The 18,396-nt window shown below is 34.9% G+C and overlaps 2 protein-coding genes across 2 annotated transcripts; both read right to left on the bottom strand.

Moving 5' to 3' along the window:
• Positions 1-82: 82 nt before the first annotated feature.
• Positions 83-8,137, bottom strand: LOC144850827 (deoxynucleoside triphosphate triphosphohydrolase SAMHD1-like). Its single transcript, XM_078708299.1, has 15 exons — positions 7,901-8,137; positions 6,863-7,166; positions 5,748-5,814; positions 5,542-5,611; positions 5,043-5,203; positions 4,595-4,710; positions 4,364-4,434; positions 3,992-4,126; positions 3,693-3,908; positions 3,265-3,356; positions 2,543-2,792; positions 2,171-2,248; positions 1,932-2,036; positions 1,204-1,341; positions 83-868 (listed from the first exon to the last, which is right to left on the bottom strand). The coding sequence occupies exons 2-15, from the start codon at positions 6,996-6,998 to the stop codon at positions 767-769; spliced, it is 1,737 nt and encodes a 578-aa protein (XP_078564425.1). The 5' UTR covers positions 6,999-7,166; positions 7,901-8,137; the 3' UTR covers positions 83-766.
• A 726-nt stretch (positions 8,138-8,863) lies between these two features.
• LOC144850823 (deoxynucleoside triphosphate triphosphohydrolase SAMHD1-like) lies at positions 8,864-18,306 on the bottom strand. The gene is made up of 15 exons (XM_078708288.1): positions 18,114-18,306; positions 17,707-17,773; positions 17,437-17,518; positions 16,786-16,946; positions 15,020-15,135; positions 14,755-14,825; positions 14,324-14,461; positions 13,998-14,216; positions 13,434-13,525; positions 13,104-13,163; positions 12,357-12,552; positions 11,644-11,730; positions 11,201-11,305; positions 10,949-11,086; positions 8,864-10,420 (listed from the first exon to the last, which is right to left on the bottom strand). Exons 1-15 carry the CDS (start codon positions 18,244-18,246, stop codon positions 10,325-10,327), a joined length of 1,761 nt encoding a protein of 586 aa, XP_078564414.1. The 5' UTR covers positions 18,247-18,306; the 3' UTR covers positions 8,864-10,324.
• Between the last annotated feature and the right edge of the window lie 90 nt (positions 18,307-18,396).

The following is an 18,396-nucleotide window of genomic DNA, read 5'->3' on the forward strand; positions in this document are numbered from 1 at the left end:
TTACATTAGCATGCTAATAATTGACTCGATTTGCATATTACAGAATGTTTAAAAGCCAATAAATAACACACGAATAGAAAAATAATGTATTATATTTTATTCATTAGGCCTAATAAGACTTGACATATTATATTATTTCAGCAACACTACCAATTTAAAATTTCGGGGAAGACCGAGAACCACCCTACTAATAACTTTTAGCAACGACTTTATAAGCAGAACACACAATATCAAGTATCCCGAACAATTGAAAACCAAGACAACAAACAGCGACCAATGAAAGATCCGATTGGAAGAAACTGGTAAAACTAAAAGAGATATACTGAGCAGCCCAAGCAGAAATGTCGGCAGACTTTTCAGCGGAGAGGCAGTAATCATCATCATCATTATTCATTAATACGATTGTTATTTAATATGAAAATATACAAAACAATAAACATCAGCTATTAGATAAAAATAATAGCCGCAAACGTCATAATATAATAATTAATTTATACTATGTGTAATAGTTAACATACGATACTACTAAATATAGAGGCACAAATAGAGGCGGATACACGGGAAATGATACGTGCCAATTCTATTTTCCCACTCTCATTCTTGTAAGGATTGTTTAATACATTACGAAATATTTCAGAAAAGTGTTTAAAAAACTGAATCCTTTAAGGTGCAACTCATCACAATTAGAGGATGACGTCAGAATCATATGGTGGACACCGCCAGGAACTTGACAAACCCTGTACATCCGAAATGTCTAAAGACATTTTTATTCATTCATAAGTCTCTTTTTGACTGTAGATACCTGCTCTGGACGATCAACAATTGGATTTGTCTTGTACGGAGTAAGGTCCGGTTCCACATTTCCTTCCTACAGTAAATATACAAAAAAATCATTCCACGGGGAAGAAATATGATCAATGTTGTAGGATATAGGCCTAATGATGATATATCACATGCCGGCCTAACACAATGTTGATAATAAGACGAAAATGAACGTCATGCCTAAAAAGTCTACAAACATACCCAACGCACACACGGGCGAATCTCTGGTTATAAGGAACTCTTCTTCATACACAAGTACTAGCCTAGCAACCACCAATGTTATGAATCGCCTGAAGAAAACATATCACCTTCTCCTCAACAGGAACCATTTGCCTAAACGCATCATACATAAAAACCCTGAAATTAAACTGTAGCCCTTACCATGTATTTCCATCCTTCTTTTCCTTCACACCATAGTTTAAAGCAAGTAGCTGCATCACTAATGCTTTTTTTGTCATATAGTTTACAGTACAAACGTATTTGCTGTTCTGAAACTTTCTCTGGTAACATACCTGATACCTGTTATGAAGAGCGTACAAAGATGAACGTATGTGAATATAGTTTCACACTAGGGAAATGCTTCCCGAAACATGTATATTATGTAGGTTTACAACCGTCGTTCAATAAAGATGAGATTCAAACCTGTTTTGTTACCTGGTAGTTTGTTTAAAAAACATACAAAGGCCGTCTAAAGCTCTGTCTACACTATCAAACTTTATGTGACAAAAAAATGTGATGTGCCCATGGACATGATGATGTCATATCACTATCATATTTAGGCGCATCACTACCATGTGTGAACATCACACTTTTTTTGTCAAACTAGTAGACAGTACAGTACAGTAGAGTAGACAGAGCTTAAGTCAAGGTTTAAAATTTATATATTCTTGAGGGAAGATGATTATTTATGAGAATTCAAATCTCAAACGGTGTGTTAATATCTAGCCTCGTTTTCACCATGAAAATATATAAGACACATACACATTCCTTCCAACCTCAATTTATTATTTTTTCCCCGTATTTTTTTAGTGTACGTCACCAACGCTAGGTGAGGTCTCAGAGGTTCATTTTTGTTCTTTAAGAAAAAAATAAAGAATAGTTTTACACACCTCATGTTTGCGAATCTTAAATGCTTTATCAGGATTGTGTTTCGTATAAAATCCAACGGATTCGATAGGATCCTCACTGTCCATCCCATAATTATAATCAATCAGCTAATGAAATAAAACATACCTATATAATCTTAGAATATTGACCAATCGAATTATTCTTAAATATCATCAAAGCTATTCTAGCATAGCTGCTAAACCAATTGTTGACAATAAGATTGAACCAAATGTGAACTTACATGAAACTCCAAGTTTTCTGGCTTCAGTTTATTCGTGTTACATTTTAGAAGCTCTTTTTTATATTCCGGAATAGATTCCTTTATAAAAGTAAAATCAAATGCATTATTTTATAACCATTCAAAACTTTTTCTCATTTTGTTCAACATACAACGATCCGTGGTTGCTTCAATCCAGAAAATCGGATTAGCCCTTTAACCTTGGTTCCCACTAGAGACGCAACACAAGAACGTAACGCAACGTAAGTTAGTTGACCAATGACAAGCGATGGATTATTCAAACTGACGCTTGTAATTGGTCAATATGCTTGCGTTGCGTTTACGTCCTAGTTAGGGACCAAGCTTTCTTGAAAACGTTTCTTGTGTGTTCTATACCTTAATCATTTTTTCTTTTGGGTTAGTTTGACCAACACATTTATACAGGTTCCTCGTTAGGATGTCCCGGATGATTTTGCGAGCAGGAAACAGGTTCTCGTCTGATGTATTCAATATGTCGTACATGACATTATCTGTCATTTTTGTATAGGCTGTCATATCCTCAATAGCTTCCGACATTGTAAAGTCCTTTCCATCTATTCCTTTAAACAATAGGTATTTGTTTGCCTTCACCAACGCATCAACAATCCTACGTATACAACAAACAAAACATGGCATTTCTCAGTCATCCGATGTGTATCTAACATACCTTGGCTTGTATTTAACTTACTTGCAATAGCCTATTCAGTTAAATATTATACTAGTGACAACTGGACGTACGTGGCATTATAAAAAGCTTTCAGAGGCTGAGGGACACTCACCTTATACGCCCTTGCATGCCTGGTATGTTAACCATGTCTTTTCATTAATTTGTATTCAAACATTATTTACAATATTGGGAAAACTTATTTGAAAAATAAAATCATAGAATTTGAGTATGAAGTTCTAAACTCGGAATGAAAATATTGTTTTTTTCAGTAATGACTTCAAGCACTGTTACAGCATGGAGGAAATATTTCCTCCATGGTTACAGTAGGCCTTTTTAATGCCTGTAATGGAACAATTCAAACTACAATGAAAAGAAATGTATACAATAGGACTATAAAAGCATATAGCCTTACATCACTTCAATGACTTTTGTAACTTTATGTTGACAGGCACGTCTATGAAGGTTATTTCTTGTATGAAACATATCGTATAAATTTCCAACTTCCTATAACAAATAATAAAAACAAAATGTTAATTTTCCGTTGCACCACGTTGTCTTATCACTTTACGGATGAATTACCAATTCTTCACATGAAATTTCAATGTAAGTTTCTAATAATAGGAAAAAGTAGGTCTATAAATAGGCATAACGTCAAACGACTTTCTTCGTTCGACTGTGTCCATCTTATTATTAAGCGACATTATTTGCGGGAAAGAAGAGAGTATAGATAGACAATATATGATGCTGAGAAACGAATCAAGGAATGTTAGTGGCAAGTATGGTTGCAAATGTTAATATACTGGTCGTGTAGAGATCGTTTGGAAGGGTGTCATAATCTACCTTGTCTCGTGTACATATCTGATACTGGTCATTCACTTTCATGACTTTAGTAAACTTCATGAAACGACTGTAATCAAAACTGTTTTTGATACCAAGCATGAGACAATCACGTGCGAAATAGTCGCCTTTATCCACATCGATTTCATTCACTTTGTTTGCAACAATCTCGTAGAGAAATGTTTTCTTCGGTCGGCCTTTGTATTCTTTCTTCTTGATCTACCGTATGAATTGAACAGACAATATTTTGAAAATTGCAGCCAAAAAATTCTTTTCTTTTCCTGTGTTCAAAGTCCACTTACCTTCTCCTTGTCCATATAGATCTGCTCTTTGATGAAAATCCTATCTTTCTCATTCAGGTTATGTAATTCAAACTTTTCTACCAAATTGTTTTCTTTCACGAGATGATCAAACATCTTTATGGACGCTCGTTCATGCTGTTGAATAAAAATGATATATTGGGAGAATGGGCATAGAAAACGTATTGTCGAGATTGTGCTGGTGTAGTCGTCATATCACCATGTCATACCGTGTCAGCATTACTGACGGAATAATAGGAAGATCAATTAGAATTTCCTCTTTTGTATGCAGATTGTTATTCCAAAACAATTTAACTAATTTTGATTTTATTATAGAAGTAGCAATAACAACAATTGTAAAATGCTTTAACTTACTTTCCACTCGGACTTTGGATTAACACGAGGTATAAACATCGCATCAAACATGTGTGAAAATGGACCATGGCCTAGAAACAATATTGTATATAGGTAATATGCACCACAATTGGGGCTTCGTAATCAGAGAGGAAGAGGAGGTGGGGGGGGGGGGGGTTAAAAACATTTTTTTTGGCATTTCATTATTAAAATCCATTTCTGGGCTATAGGATGCATCGTCAAACATAATACCTAAATCATGACAGAGCCCTGCTATCTCTACACACAGAATATCTTCAGCGGTAATGTTCAATTCTGGTTGCCTATCTTTCAGAATTCTCGCTTGCTTTCCCGCAAGATATGACACTCTGTAAACCAAAAACCCGGATTATGTTATTTGTTAATAAACTGTCTTACTATACATGGTATACTATAGGCTATACATGCCCTAATATACTCTACACACATCATAGTTTACGACAAGATAGTATGATACCTATAAAATAATATGCTTAATAACAGATAAAACTTTTAATTAATCATTATTATTTTGTTGAAGATTGGAGATATGGCATTCGGCATAGCCGGACTAATTATCCCATCTTTGGTGGATAAGTATCTAACTCGGGTAAATCACTAAACCCGAACGCGCCTAATTTTTCTAAGAATTTATCAACGGATATAACATAGAATACCATACCCAAGAGAGTGTTCAAATCGGTTATGGGAAGCTCCAGGATAGACGTAATAACAGCCGCCCATCTGTTTGATTTGGCGGAGGCGCTGAAACTGCACTGTGTCTATGATGCTAATACATAATGGGTGCATCTCAATGTGGCCATGGATAGGATCATTGAATATCTGAAAACATGAAAATAAATATGCTAACCGTTATAAGTACCCCTAGCAGTCAAGTGATAACAAAATAAAGTCAAATTGTGATGGTACACCAATTAAGTTGTTATATTAGGCCTATAGTTTCTGGCACCGGAATACACTGAACACTTTATTATAGACATTACTGTAGCCGAATGCTTAAAACAAAAAAACAACAAACTCTATAACAACCACCGCCGTCTTTCTGTGAGGTAAAAATGGCTGATCCAATCAGAACTCAGGGGATTCGCGCGGAAAACAGGTCTTATGGCTATAATCGTATCGGCCTGAGATTTTTTTAAAGTAGGCCTATTTTTTCTTACTTTGTAACTGATATCTCTACTTTGTAACTCATGACAAATTTCTTGCAATTTGAGTCGCTGACCAGTTGTCCTATAATATAAATATAATAGTCCGATGATTTTAGATCTCCATTTTCATGATTTTTTTCAATGGGTTGAACATTGTAAAGTATACCAGTAGGTATAGTTTGAAATAAAACACAAAACCACAATTTGAAATAACTTACACGAGTCCGATTTCTTTAAATTGTTTATCAGTTAAACCAAGCAACTGTTTTCCATCAACTTTGTTTGCTATTAAACAATAAAATAAATGAGATAATTAATAATTTACTATGGCTTATATAGCATTTCTTATCATATTATATGGACACGAAATTACCAACAGATATATTAATTTGGAGTTATTTCAATTTATATCATTTATCTATAAGGAACTTCGCTTTACTTGTTATTTCCGGTTAGTATCAAATATAGGCTCATATGTCTACAAATTTTTTTCCGGATTTCCAATGATTTTGGCATACCGGGATTCTTGTTTGCATTTTACAACGGATTTAATGTTTTCAAACAGCCAGTAATAATTCAATACATCGCATACCATACTATATTTATTAAAAACTTACAAGTATTACAAAGAACTATATATTTTCAGCCAATCACAATTCGATACGTCGCATGCCGACGAAAAACCTACTAGTGTGGGTTTTTCCGATTTCCAGTGATTTTTGCTTACCTGGATTCTTGTTTGCATTACAAAGATGTAACTATTTTCAGCCAATCACAATTCAAGACGTCGTCGCATGCCAAAGAAAAACTTACTAGTGTGTTTTTTTTTAATTTCCATTGAATTTGGCTTACCTTGATAGCATTACAAAAGATTTATAACTTAATTTCCAAAAGTCACAGTTCAATACGTCGCATACCAAAGAAAAACTTACTAGTGTGGGTTTTTCCATTTTCTCGGTTAGTGCGTGACGTTTATTTATTGTATCAAAAATCCAAGCAAATATTTCTTTTGTTTGTGATAGGAAGGAGATTTGTCTGCATAAAAGCATACGGATATCAAACACATTATAGAAACAGTTTTGGGAGAGAAGGCAATAATTGCCGGTGAGTGGAAAGATCAAATGCCACCCGCTTCTCCGTACTGTAGTTATAGTTTGTTCAAAACATGATTTTTATACTTAACTAATTATTTATAAAGAAATATTATTATAAAAACAACCAAACCTATAAATTATAAATTCAATAATTATTATTGTCCATTATTGTTCAAACTTTCTTTTATGTCAAAAATGTGAAAAAGGACTGTCAAAAACATAGGTTTCTTAATACTTACTTTTCAAGCACTCTGCTTCATCTTTCAATCCCTTTTTTGACAAATAAGTATAGACGTTGTCGACAGTCCATTCTTTGTAGTTATACGGCAAATCAGATTCAGAAGCGGTCTTTGCTCGTTTTGTTGGTGGAGACATTTTGAAGCACAGCTTCTGTTGGTCTCTTTACTTTCGAGAATGAGTGCATTCGTCGCTTTCTCTCCTCTCGAAAGTAAAGCATGTTATCCGAAACCAATCGGAATATGGACCCTTACGGAAATGACGAAATCTCAGATCGGTTTGTTAAAATAGTTCCCATTATGGAATCTGTATAAAGATGTAGATGATTCATATTAAATGTCTTTCTTCCAGATACTATAATGATTGATACATTGTACAAATCGTAGAATGTATTTCAAAATTAATGATTTAGTTTCGGTTAAATACATTTGAATAGGCCTATACTGGATTTGTTGCATATGACCTGTGTGTGTACTGTATATTGTTGAATTGAATATAGACAAATGGGTCATGTAACATCAAATGAGTTATAAGAGTTATTTGTATTTGTTAAATATTTGTTGCGTATAATAGCTAGCATTGCTCATTCAAGGGCGAGGAAAAGTTCCACTATGGCAAACAAACAACAGTTAAAAAAACAAGGGACGGCCTAGACACTGAGAGCATGAAAGAACATCTTTCAAGCAATTATCTTGATTTCAGATACTCCCTCTGCAAAGTCAATAAAACTAACTTTACAATTCCCGTCCCGTCAGCATTATTTTTTTCCTATCCAACCAGAAATCATGAATAATTCATAACCTTAATAATAATATACTGAACCTAACCTAACCCTTTAAATAATCTCTCTCAACTATTAAAAAAACATGTTCTTGAAATTTGGCAAACGCTGTTTACACAAATTTTAATCTCACTTATATAGCGCCCTCTATAATGTTCCATTATTAATGGGATAGGAAAACAAATTATGCGTCCCGTCAATCTCCGCGTCAATCCCTTGGTGGACAGTCTAAATAAATGTATACTAATACTGTACTTACTTTTCGAGCACCCATTCTAATTCCTGCCAATCTGTTCAATGGCTACATGTCCTCTCTTTTTATACATCGACGGACGGCATTTCATTAGAGGTGCTTCAATTGTTTTGCTAGCAAAGATGTACCTTCGATGGCATTTGGTCAGTTTTCTCTCGATGGCATTGGTCAGTTTTCTCTCGATGACATTGGTCAGTTTTCTCTCGATGACATTGGTCAGTCTTCTCTCGATGGCATTGGTCAGTTTTCTCTCGATGGCATTGGTCAGTTTTCTCTCGATGGCATTGGTCAGTTTTCTCTCGATTGCATTGGTCAGTTTTCTCTCGATGGCATTGGTCAGTTTTCTCTCGATGACATTGGTCAGTCTTCTCTCGATGGCATTGGTCAGTTATCTCTCGATGGCATTGGTCAGTTTTCTCTCGATGGCATTGGTCAGTTTTCCGACTCGACGATCGAATAAACTACGGTATAATAGGTAGTATCTTGGAATAGTATGAAAACTGAAAAGGTAAAAACAAAATACTGTAATACCATTTGGGGCTACAATTCTCACATCAAAACATTAACAGGAAACAATAAGGAAACGATGGTAATCTATTACATTTTTTACTTCCCGTCGTTTTGAACTTTGTCGTAATAAAGATACATTTTATCTTTAAGACTATTATGGATATGCTTACAGTAGTATTGTATAGTGGGAAATATTACATGGAATGTAATACAGTACCTCCAAAATCTCACGAAAAGTTTAACCACTCTGGAAATTAAAATGTCATTGAAATAATGGATTTAGTGTTTAGGCAGCGTTATCTGGTAATAGCACACTATCAGAGGCGTAAGTTGCTGTCTGGGTGTGTGTGTGGGGGGGGGGGGGGGGGGGTCTGGGGGGTTGAGGGTTGGTGGTACGCGAAAATTTTAAATGTGGAACTAACCCCATGACCGACCCCCACCCCCTGTGGCTGACCTAAGAACATTTTAAAAAATAGAGCTGCTATGACCCCGGAAATAGCACTTTACATGATTTATTGAAATATGAAACAAAATAGGCCTATATAAAACACATCAGAACCCTGATATCGCGTTTTTTAAGTCTTATCACACAAGGTGTTTGATAACCGAACTCTTTTGTGAAATGTGTATGAAATCTTATGCTGTATAACAAAATAGTCCATAAACGTTTTTTTAAACGTTTTTGTTTAATTTTCAGGCATAAGAATAAACATTTACTATTAAATAACAATACATCTTTCACAATAAAATATATTAGCTTATCAAAATTCTACTCTATAACAATCCATAAAACCAATGAAATAACAAATAAAAACCATAATTTACCAAGAAAACTTGTATTAAAATATATAGCATAAAATAAAGTCTTATCACCCACATACATTGCCAATAATAATGGTAATGATAATACTAATTATTAATACTAACTATTATTACACTACACTTCCTATTTCATGAGAGCATGCAGTGTATATCATATTTGTGCAGCTGTTTGCATATAATACTTGCACCTTACACCCAAACCGCTCACGTAGAGAATAGGTATAATATATATGTGTAGGTGGTATTGTCATTTGATACATGGAGACAACTCATTTCCACCATGCTTGATATAACATGACACATGCACCCTGTACCCAAACAAATTCATGTATGTGTGTATATATATATTTATACAGCAGCTGCGATTTAACATAAACAAACGATGCAGTAACATAAACCAGACCAATCAAAATCCAGTATTATTCATCATTTATAAAAATGGAATGCTTATTGTGTTCCCCATACAAAAACATTTGTAAATTTCTACTTCAATCTTGAAAAACACATGATTATGTAAATTTTAAAAAAAAAAGCATACATAATTAATATATTAATACATATTTAAAATATTAATTCACATTAAATATCTTTTCCAACCAGATACCTACAATTGGTACATTTGTTTATTAAAATCATTGAACAAAACTTTTTAAAAAATAGTTAATCACCCATGATTTTAGAAAAAAAATTTAATAGCGAGACTTGATAAAATAAAGTACAAATAAAAAAAGAGATTATTGCAAATAACATGAAACATAAAGCTACATGTACAATGATACAGCAGAAAACACAGGGAAAATGTAAAACTGTGTACACTATCAAACTTTGTGTGACAACAACAATGTGATGTGCCCATATATGGACATGATGACATCATATCACTTCCATATATGGGTACATCACTACCATATTTGGGCATATCACTACTATATTTGTGCATATCACTACTATATTTGTGCATATCACTACTATATTTGTGCATATCACTACTATATTTGTGCATACCACTACTATATTTGTGCATATCACACTTTTTTGCCAAACTAGTTTAATAGTGTAGACAGAGACACACTTTAAATGCCAGGCCTGAATTTTTTCCTACAAGGAAAGTCTGGTTCTGCTCCGGCCTTGTTGTTTTTCTTGTGGCCTTGGTTGCTGTTTGAATGGCGTAATCTCCGGATCTCCTTTTCCAACCTGAAAAATAAACAAAAAACATTCTTATATAATCATAAAACTAAATTTATCTGAATATATTTGTGAATACTCACCCGATTCCCAGTACTGTATCTCCACATACTATCTATTTCCAAAGTATCAGGAATATTTGGTAAAGCTCTGTTTACACTATCAAACTTTATGGGACAAAAAAATGTGATGTGCCCATATATGACATGATGATGTCATATCACTACCATATTTGGGCATATCACTACCATATTTGGGCACATCACACTTTTTTCGTCAAACTAGTTTGATAGTGTAGACAGGAGCTTTATACAGTATCTCATTTGTATCACATGTGGTGGCTGTATCATGTAAGGTTAGGTTAAGGGTTACTACTAGACACATGTGAAACACATGTGATGTTGTATTACCTAATATTCCTATGATACGTCAGTACCGATAATCGGTTGGAATACTGAAGAACAATTTGAACAGGACTTAGGATAATTGGTGAATATTGTATATTATGATAAAAAGTAATTACTAATAACACACTACCTTTGGTTTATACTGCTTGCTTTCGCACCACTGTACAAAGCAGCTTATTGCATTTTTTATGCTTTCTTCGTCGTCGCGTAATTTACAATATACACGGATTTGTTGCTCCGAAAATTTCTCCGGTAGCATGTGGGACACCTGAAAAGGAATTAAAATACATCCAATATAACATGCTTTCTGGAGTGTTTTTCCAGTTGACGTTGATAGAGTAAATTTTCACATTAAAGTTTTAACAAATATATTTTATAGTACCTCGCTTTTGCGGACCATGGTCGCCTGCTCAGGATCATGTTTGGAATAAAATCGGACAAAGTCTATCGGATTGGCACTTCCCATTCCATAATTCAAGTCAACAACCTATACAAATAATAATAAAAAAACAATAATAAATATTGCATATTATAAAAAGTTTCTTTAGTAACCTGTTTAGGGTTACCTGTACTGGGCATTCGCAGCCCTGATCGTTTTGGACAGACAAATGAGCACCGTTTTGGTGACAACTGTACGACACAAAGTGACCTTTTAAAGTGAGATGTCCACGCAATTCAGCTCAGAAGACTGCGAGTCGCAGGTTATTCCCCCACATTCACTGACCATAAGTTTCCAATGTCGGAAAACTCAGGTCTGAAATGCGCACATGTGAACACACTCTTAGTAATCTTTTCATGGGTTAACAGTCGGTTTAAATAACTTACATGAATGATTAGGTCAGAATTACTCATCTGTTTTGTTCCGTTTTGCTGAAACCCTAATATCTCATTCATCATCTCCGGAATATGTGCCTTAAAGAAAATCAAAATAATTGTCTTTATTTTAAATGTACATACTCTCATTTTTTTATTATAATGTTTATTAATATTATTATATAGGCTTTTGTCATTGGATTTGTATCCGTACTGTATATGTATGTTAACACTCCTGTTACTGGCAAATTCTTTTTGCTGCTGGTTTGGGCTTTGAAATAAAATAAAAAAAATTTTTTTTTGGCCTGCGTCAGTCTTAATAGACTATGCATATGACGTCTGTCGCGAATGATAGTGTCATTTTAGTCTTGCATTCATCTGAATGATGACAAAGCCAGGACTGTTTAAAGCACCTTGATTGGTCCTAACATTAATCAAAGGCTTCTCCAGTCTAGTGACCGCCTTTACCAGAGGAAAGGCAATGTCTGAGGCAGATACTAGATGCTGGGGCTGCCATAAGAGTCAGCAGTACTGATTTTATAATGCCTAACAGGACCCCAGCTCCAAATACAGCACCTAATATTCCCAGATGGTCTCTCATCCAAGCTCTAACCAGGCCTAACGTTGCTTAACTTCAGTGATCTGACGAGAACCTGTGTTTAACCGTGGTAAAGCCGAGGCTCATGTGGTCACAGCATGTGGCTTGAAAAAAAATCACTTCTTACCCGTGGTATTGGGTCATTGTCCTTGGGGCTAGTTTGACCGATACATCTATACAGCTTCCTGGACATCACATTGGCTATGATATCGCGAGCAGGAAACAGCTTTTCATCAGACGTATTTAAGATTTCGTATAATATATTGTCGGTCATCTTCACGTAGGCTGCCATGTCATGAATTGCTTCTGACATCTTAAGCTTCCTGAAATGTAAGTAAGATCAATCAAACTTTATGTGACAAAAAAGATGCCCATATATGGACATGATGATGTTATATCACTACCATATTTAAGCATATCACTACCATATTTAAGCATATCACTACCATGTTTGGGCACATCAAACTCACAACACTCTGTCCACACGACAACACTCTGTCCACACCACTATACTCTGTCCACACGACTATACTCTGTCCACACGACAATACTCTGTCCACACGACAATACTCTGTCCGCACCACTATACTCTGTCCGCACCACAACACTCTGTCCACACGACAACACTTCGTCCACACGACAATACTCCGTCCACACGACAACACTCTGTCCACACGACAACACTCTGTCCACACGACAACACTCTGTCCATACGACAATACTCTGTCCACACGACAATACTCTGTCCACACAACTATACTCTGTTCACACAACTATACTCTTATCTGTCCACACAACAACACTCTGTCCACACAACAATACTCAGTCCACTCGACAATCTCACCAACACATCATCATAAGAAGGTTCTTTTACCTTTTATTTGTTCCCATTATAAGTAGATGGTCATTGGCAAGAACTAACGCCTCGACAATCCTAAGTTGAAAAAAAAATTTGTTGAATTTTTAAAATGTTATTACTGTATGTTCATCAACTTAAATTTCCACTACATTTTAAGAAAAAATCAAAGAACAAGGTTTCTTTCCATTAGAATACAGTATTACCAACATTTTAATTTTTAAAATATACAAAATAGCATATACTTATGATTTGAAAGAACAAAATGTGTTTGCAATATCCTTATGGAAATGTACAAGATTATTAACCTTGTATAAACAAAAATGATTGTGTTGTATGTATGCTTACATGGTCTCAATGATCTTGTTCACTTTGTGTTGATAGGCACGTCTGTGAAGGCTATTCCTGGTATGGAACATATCGTACAAATTTCCTACTTCCTGAAGAACAATAAAAATGTTACTTATGCACGGTTTATTGCTTTTTTTTAATTCAATTTTCTGCCATATACTAAACAATACAAAGAAGACAAAATAAATGTAAAAGGCAAGGAAAGACCTATGCTAGTTGGTCAACCCAGAACAGGGTTGACCAACCAACAAAATTTAAAATAATCATATTAAAATGGTTTGAATAAAACTATTGCTATGATGAAAAACTGAATTATGTATTGAATAGCTGTTTTGTTTATATTTTTTTTTAATTTATTTTTTATTTTAACCTCGATCTATTTTTTGATTACAATACTTTGTGTTACAATGTTATACGGCCTTGTGGACCTTTCTGGTGAACGAGTTTTTTCCGTTGCAAAAATTATTATGTCTTGTGCTCACATTTGTAATATTTTTGGAAACATCTGATACCATACAATTGTAAAACTTGTACAATAAAATAAATTGTTGAAAATCTTACTTTGTCTCGTGTGCATATTTGATACTCTCCATCAACTTTCATGACTTTAGCGAACTTCATGAACCGATTGTAATCAAAGCTGTTTGCTATCCCTAGCATGTGGCAATCGCGTGCGAAGTAGTCCCACTTATCTACGTCTATGCCGTTGCGTTTGTTAGCAACAATCTCGTACAAGAATTTCTTTTTTTCACATCGTCCTTTATATTTCTTATTCTTGTCCTGCGAAACAAAACAGACAATAAACGCTTTAGGATTTTAAAAAATATTGCCTACAGAACAACTCATTTCTCATATTTTCGAAATTCTAACTTCAAATCAAAACTTACCTCCTTTTCTAACGGCCCATATATTTGCTCTTTGATGAACGTGATATCCGTGTCATCCAATTCATACTCACGAAACTTCTCCTTTAAATTGTTTTCACGGAGAAGATAATCAAACATATCTACAGACGCCTTCTCGTGCTGAAAAATTATCAAAAAAAATCATAGAAAACACTGGTTGCTTTTGGAAGTAATAAATAATAACGTTTAAAGATCTGTCTACACTATCAAACTAGTTTGACAAAAAAAGTGTCCTAATATGGTAGTGATATGCCCAAATATGGTAGTGATATGACATTATTATATCCATATTATCGAGTCGCCTCTTTCATAGGTTAAGTGTGGCTCATTATTTTTAGAATTGGGTTGTGGTGAGACCAGATTCTTTCTTTCTGGAGTTATACAACTTTAGGTATTCTAGTAATTTTTCTTACTTTCCAAGTAGAATCTGGATCAACAAGCGGTATAAATATTCCGTCAAACATGTGTGAGAATGGACCGTGACCTACAAAAAAAATAATAATGTTAAGCTGTTAAATAATGTTATTGTACATTTTAAAAGAGACCTTTAACACTACCTAGCATTACTTTAAACCAGGTCCTTGCAGGGACCGAGGTCACTAATGTCATGGTTTGCAAAGCGAATACAAATAAATATTCTTCTTCTCTTCAGCAACTCTGTATTGAATAAACACATACCTAAATCGTGACAAAGCCCAGCAATCTCTACACACAGGATATCTTTATGTGTAATATCCAGATCTGGTTGTCTCTGTTGCAACGTTCTTGCTAACTTACCAGCAAGATGCGACACACTGTAACAAAAAGAATCTTTGCTTGACTATGAGACTAAAACCTTCAAAGGTCAGGTGCAGGCAAAAAATGTCTATTGATCATAGACTTCCAATCTATAGTTTCTCCTGTTCCATAATTTTGAAGATTTTTTATTTTGTTATTTTTATTTAAAATAAGCTGTGTGAACTCATTAGTTCCTACCCATGTAGAATGCACCGTGTGAACATAGTATAACAAATGCAGTGTGAACATACTACAACTTATTAGTCCCTACCCTCTGTAGAATGCACTGTGTGAACATAGTATTACAACCCATAGAATGCACCGTGTGAACATAGTATAACAACCCATAGAATACACTATGTGAACATAGTATTACAACCCATAGAATGCACCATGTGAACATAGTATTACAACCCATAGAATGCACTGTGTGAACATAGTATAACAACCCATAGAATGCACTGTGTCAACATAGTATTACAACCCATAGAATGCACTGTGTGAACATAGTATTACAACCCATAGAATGCACCGTGTGAACATAGTATAACAACCCATAGAATGCACTGTGTGAACATAGTATTACATCCCATAGAATGCACTGTGTGAACATAGTATTACAACCCATAGAATGCACTGTGTGAACATAGTATTACAACCCATAGAATGCACTGTGTGAACATAGTATTACAACCTATAGAATGCACTGTGTGAACATAGTATTACAACCCATAGAATGCACTGTGTGAACATAGTATTACAACCCATAGAATGCACTGTGTGAACATAGTATTACAACCCATAGAATGCACTGTGTGAACATAGTATAACAACCTATTGCACTGTGTGAACATAGTATAACAACCCATAGAATGCACCGTGTGAACATAGTATAACAACCCATAGAATGCACCGTGTGAACATAGTATTACAACCCATAGAATGCACCGTGTGAACATAGTATAACAACCCATAGAATGCACCGTGTGAACATAGTATTACAACCCATAGAATGCACTGTGTGAACATAGTATAACAACCCATAGAATGCACCATGTGAACATAGTATTACAACCCATAGAATGCACCGTGTGAACATAGTATTACAACCCATAGAATGCACTGTGTCAACATAGTATTACAACCCATAGAATGCACCGTGTGAACATAGTATAACAACCCATAGAATGCACAGTGTGAACATAGTATAACAACACATAGAATGCACCGCGTCAAACATAGTATAACAACCCATAGAATGCATCGTGTGAACATAGTATAACAACCCATAGAATGCACCGTGTGAACATAGTATTACAATACAACCCTATAGAATGTACAGTGAACATATTACAACTTATTAGTCCCTGCCCTCTGTAGAATGTACCGTGTCAACATACAGTAGTATTACAACTTAAGCTTGGTTCCCACTAGAACGTAACGCAAGGACGTAAACGCAACACAAGCGTTTTAACCAATGACAAGCGAAGTTAGAGACAGTTAGCAGTCACCACAAGCGAATAAGCCATCGCTTGTGATTGGTTAATTCACTTGCGTTGCGTTACGTCCTTGTGTTGCGTCGCTAGCGGGAACCACGCTTTAAAAAGTCCACACCCTATAGAATATACAATATAATGTCAATATTATTACACTTTAAAAGTCCCTACCCTATAGAGTGCTCGAAACGGTTATGCGAGGCTCCTGGAAAGACATAATAACAACAGCCTAGCTGTTTGATCTGCCTCAGTCTCTGGAATTGTACCGTGTCCATTATATTAATACATAGAGGATGCACCTCAATATGACCATGTATAGGATCATTGAAAATCTGAAAAAAAAAATGATCAAGACATTTCAATTCAGTTTCAAGGCTCCTCAAATCTAAGATATTTAATTTAGTTATTTTAGATTGCTTATCATAATGGGTTAACTATTACAGGAATAATTTAATTAAGTAAAATTCTGATCATTTTAATACCCCACTCTATCCTCAGCCACCTCCCCCATCATCAAGGTTTGACCATTCTTACGGGTCCTCCTAAATTACAAAGCCCCATCAATTATAACCAAGCTCTACCATTATAAAGTGTAAATTATACAAAATATGTTTAGGGTGTTAATTGCATTTTTTTGACACGATTATTGAAACATTAATTCTCAACATTTTTTACAACAAAATCGCTTTAAAAATGTTTTAATTTATTTATGAAATGCAATTAAGACTCTAAATAGATCCTATTTTGTATAATTTACACTTTACACTCAAGAGCTTGGTTATAAATTGATAGGGCTTGGTATTTAGGAGGAACCATTCTTACCTTATAGTTGTTGTTCGTCATTTGAACAGAGTGTTTTAAATCATTTAAAATCTTCTGCAGTTGAAGACGTTTTCCCAATTTCCTGAAACAGTACATAAGAGTGAAATACAATGACTGCGGACAATAGATCATATAGATTTCACATGACACCCAGTACTTCAGAGAAGAGGGGAAAATTTATACTCACGAATATAGTATAGGCCTAGGCTAATATTAATAATTAATTAATATAAAATAATACAATTGAAAAATCAAATAAAGTTTACTTACGTAATGCCAATTTCTTTCAAATGGTCTTCATTTAAATCGTGTAAATTATCTCCACATATGGCTTCACCTATATTATAAATAATAAAAATAAAATATATATGACAATTGACAAAATAATAATGTTTGCAGGGTTTGTTGGTTCTAATTTCAAGGCTCTAGTCTAAGTTGGATGTCTCATTTCGGACTTTTTATTGGTAGACAAAATATTATTATGCCTAGGCCTAGGCCCAACTGTAATCTAAATGGAGCCGTCTAAAAATAGAGTTGGCTAGCCTCTAGTCTAGTAGGCCTAGCCTAGGCCGATGCGATGTAGCCTAGTAGTGTAGGCCAACCTAGGCCTAGCCTATGTGTAATAATATTGGGGCCTAGCCTAGGCCTCTAGCTAGCTAAAAAATGCTGCAAATTACGTTTCAAACAATTTGCCACGTCAACCAATCCTTTTGATAACAAGTAAGAATGGACTTCATCGACAGTCCAATTTTGGTAATTATCTTTAGATGGAATACTAGAGGATCTTGCTCGTTTTCTTGGAGGTGCCATTTTGACACACAAATTGAATTGCCGCTTTTCTTCTCTCGCACAACAAACACATCGGACACACGCTGCACATGCGTCGCTGACTGAAAATGAACTGGATTTTTTGTATGAAATCGTCGATGCGTGGTCAATCACTCAAGCGTGACAAACAAA

The sequence above is a fragment of the Antedon bifida genome, chromosome 8 (assembly GCF_963402885.1).
Source record: "Antedon bifida chromosome 8, ecAntBifi1.1, whole genome shotgun sequence".
Lineage (NCBI taxonomy): Eukaryota > Metazoa > Echinodermata > Crinoidea > Comatulida > Antedonidae > Antedon > Antedon bifida.

Bases quoted from the DNA above. Each gene is read 5' to 3' on its own strand.
- LOC144850823 (XM_078708288.1), bottom strand. From the start codon at position 18,246: ATGGCACCTCCAAGAAAACGAGCAAGATCCTCTAGTATTCCATCTAAA. The intron at 17,519-17,706 runs GTAAGTAAACTT...GTACTGTTTCAG, and splicing joins TTGAAAGAAATTGGCATTAC to GAAATTGGGAAAACGTCTTC. The intron at 12,553-13,103 runs GTAAAAGAACCT...CTTACATTTCAG, and splicing joins ATAATGGGAACAAATAAAAG to GAAGCTTAAGATGTCAGAAG.
- LOC144850827 (XM_078708299.1), bottom strand. From the start codon at position 6,998: ATGTCTCCACCAACAAAACGAGCAAAGACCGCTTCTGAATCTGATTTG. The intron at 2,793-3,264 runs GTAAGGCTATAT...TTGTATACGTAG, and splicing joins ACAAAAGTCATTGAAGTGAT to GATTGTTGATGCGTTGGTGA. The intron at 2,249-2,542 runs GTATAGAACACA...ACTTTTATAAAG, and splicing joins CAAAAGAAAAAATGATTAAG to GAATCTATTCCGGAATATAA.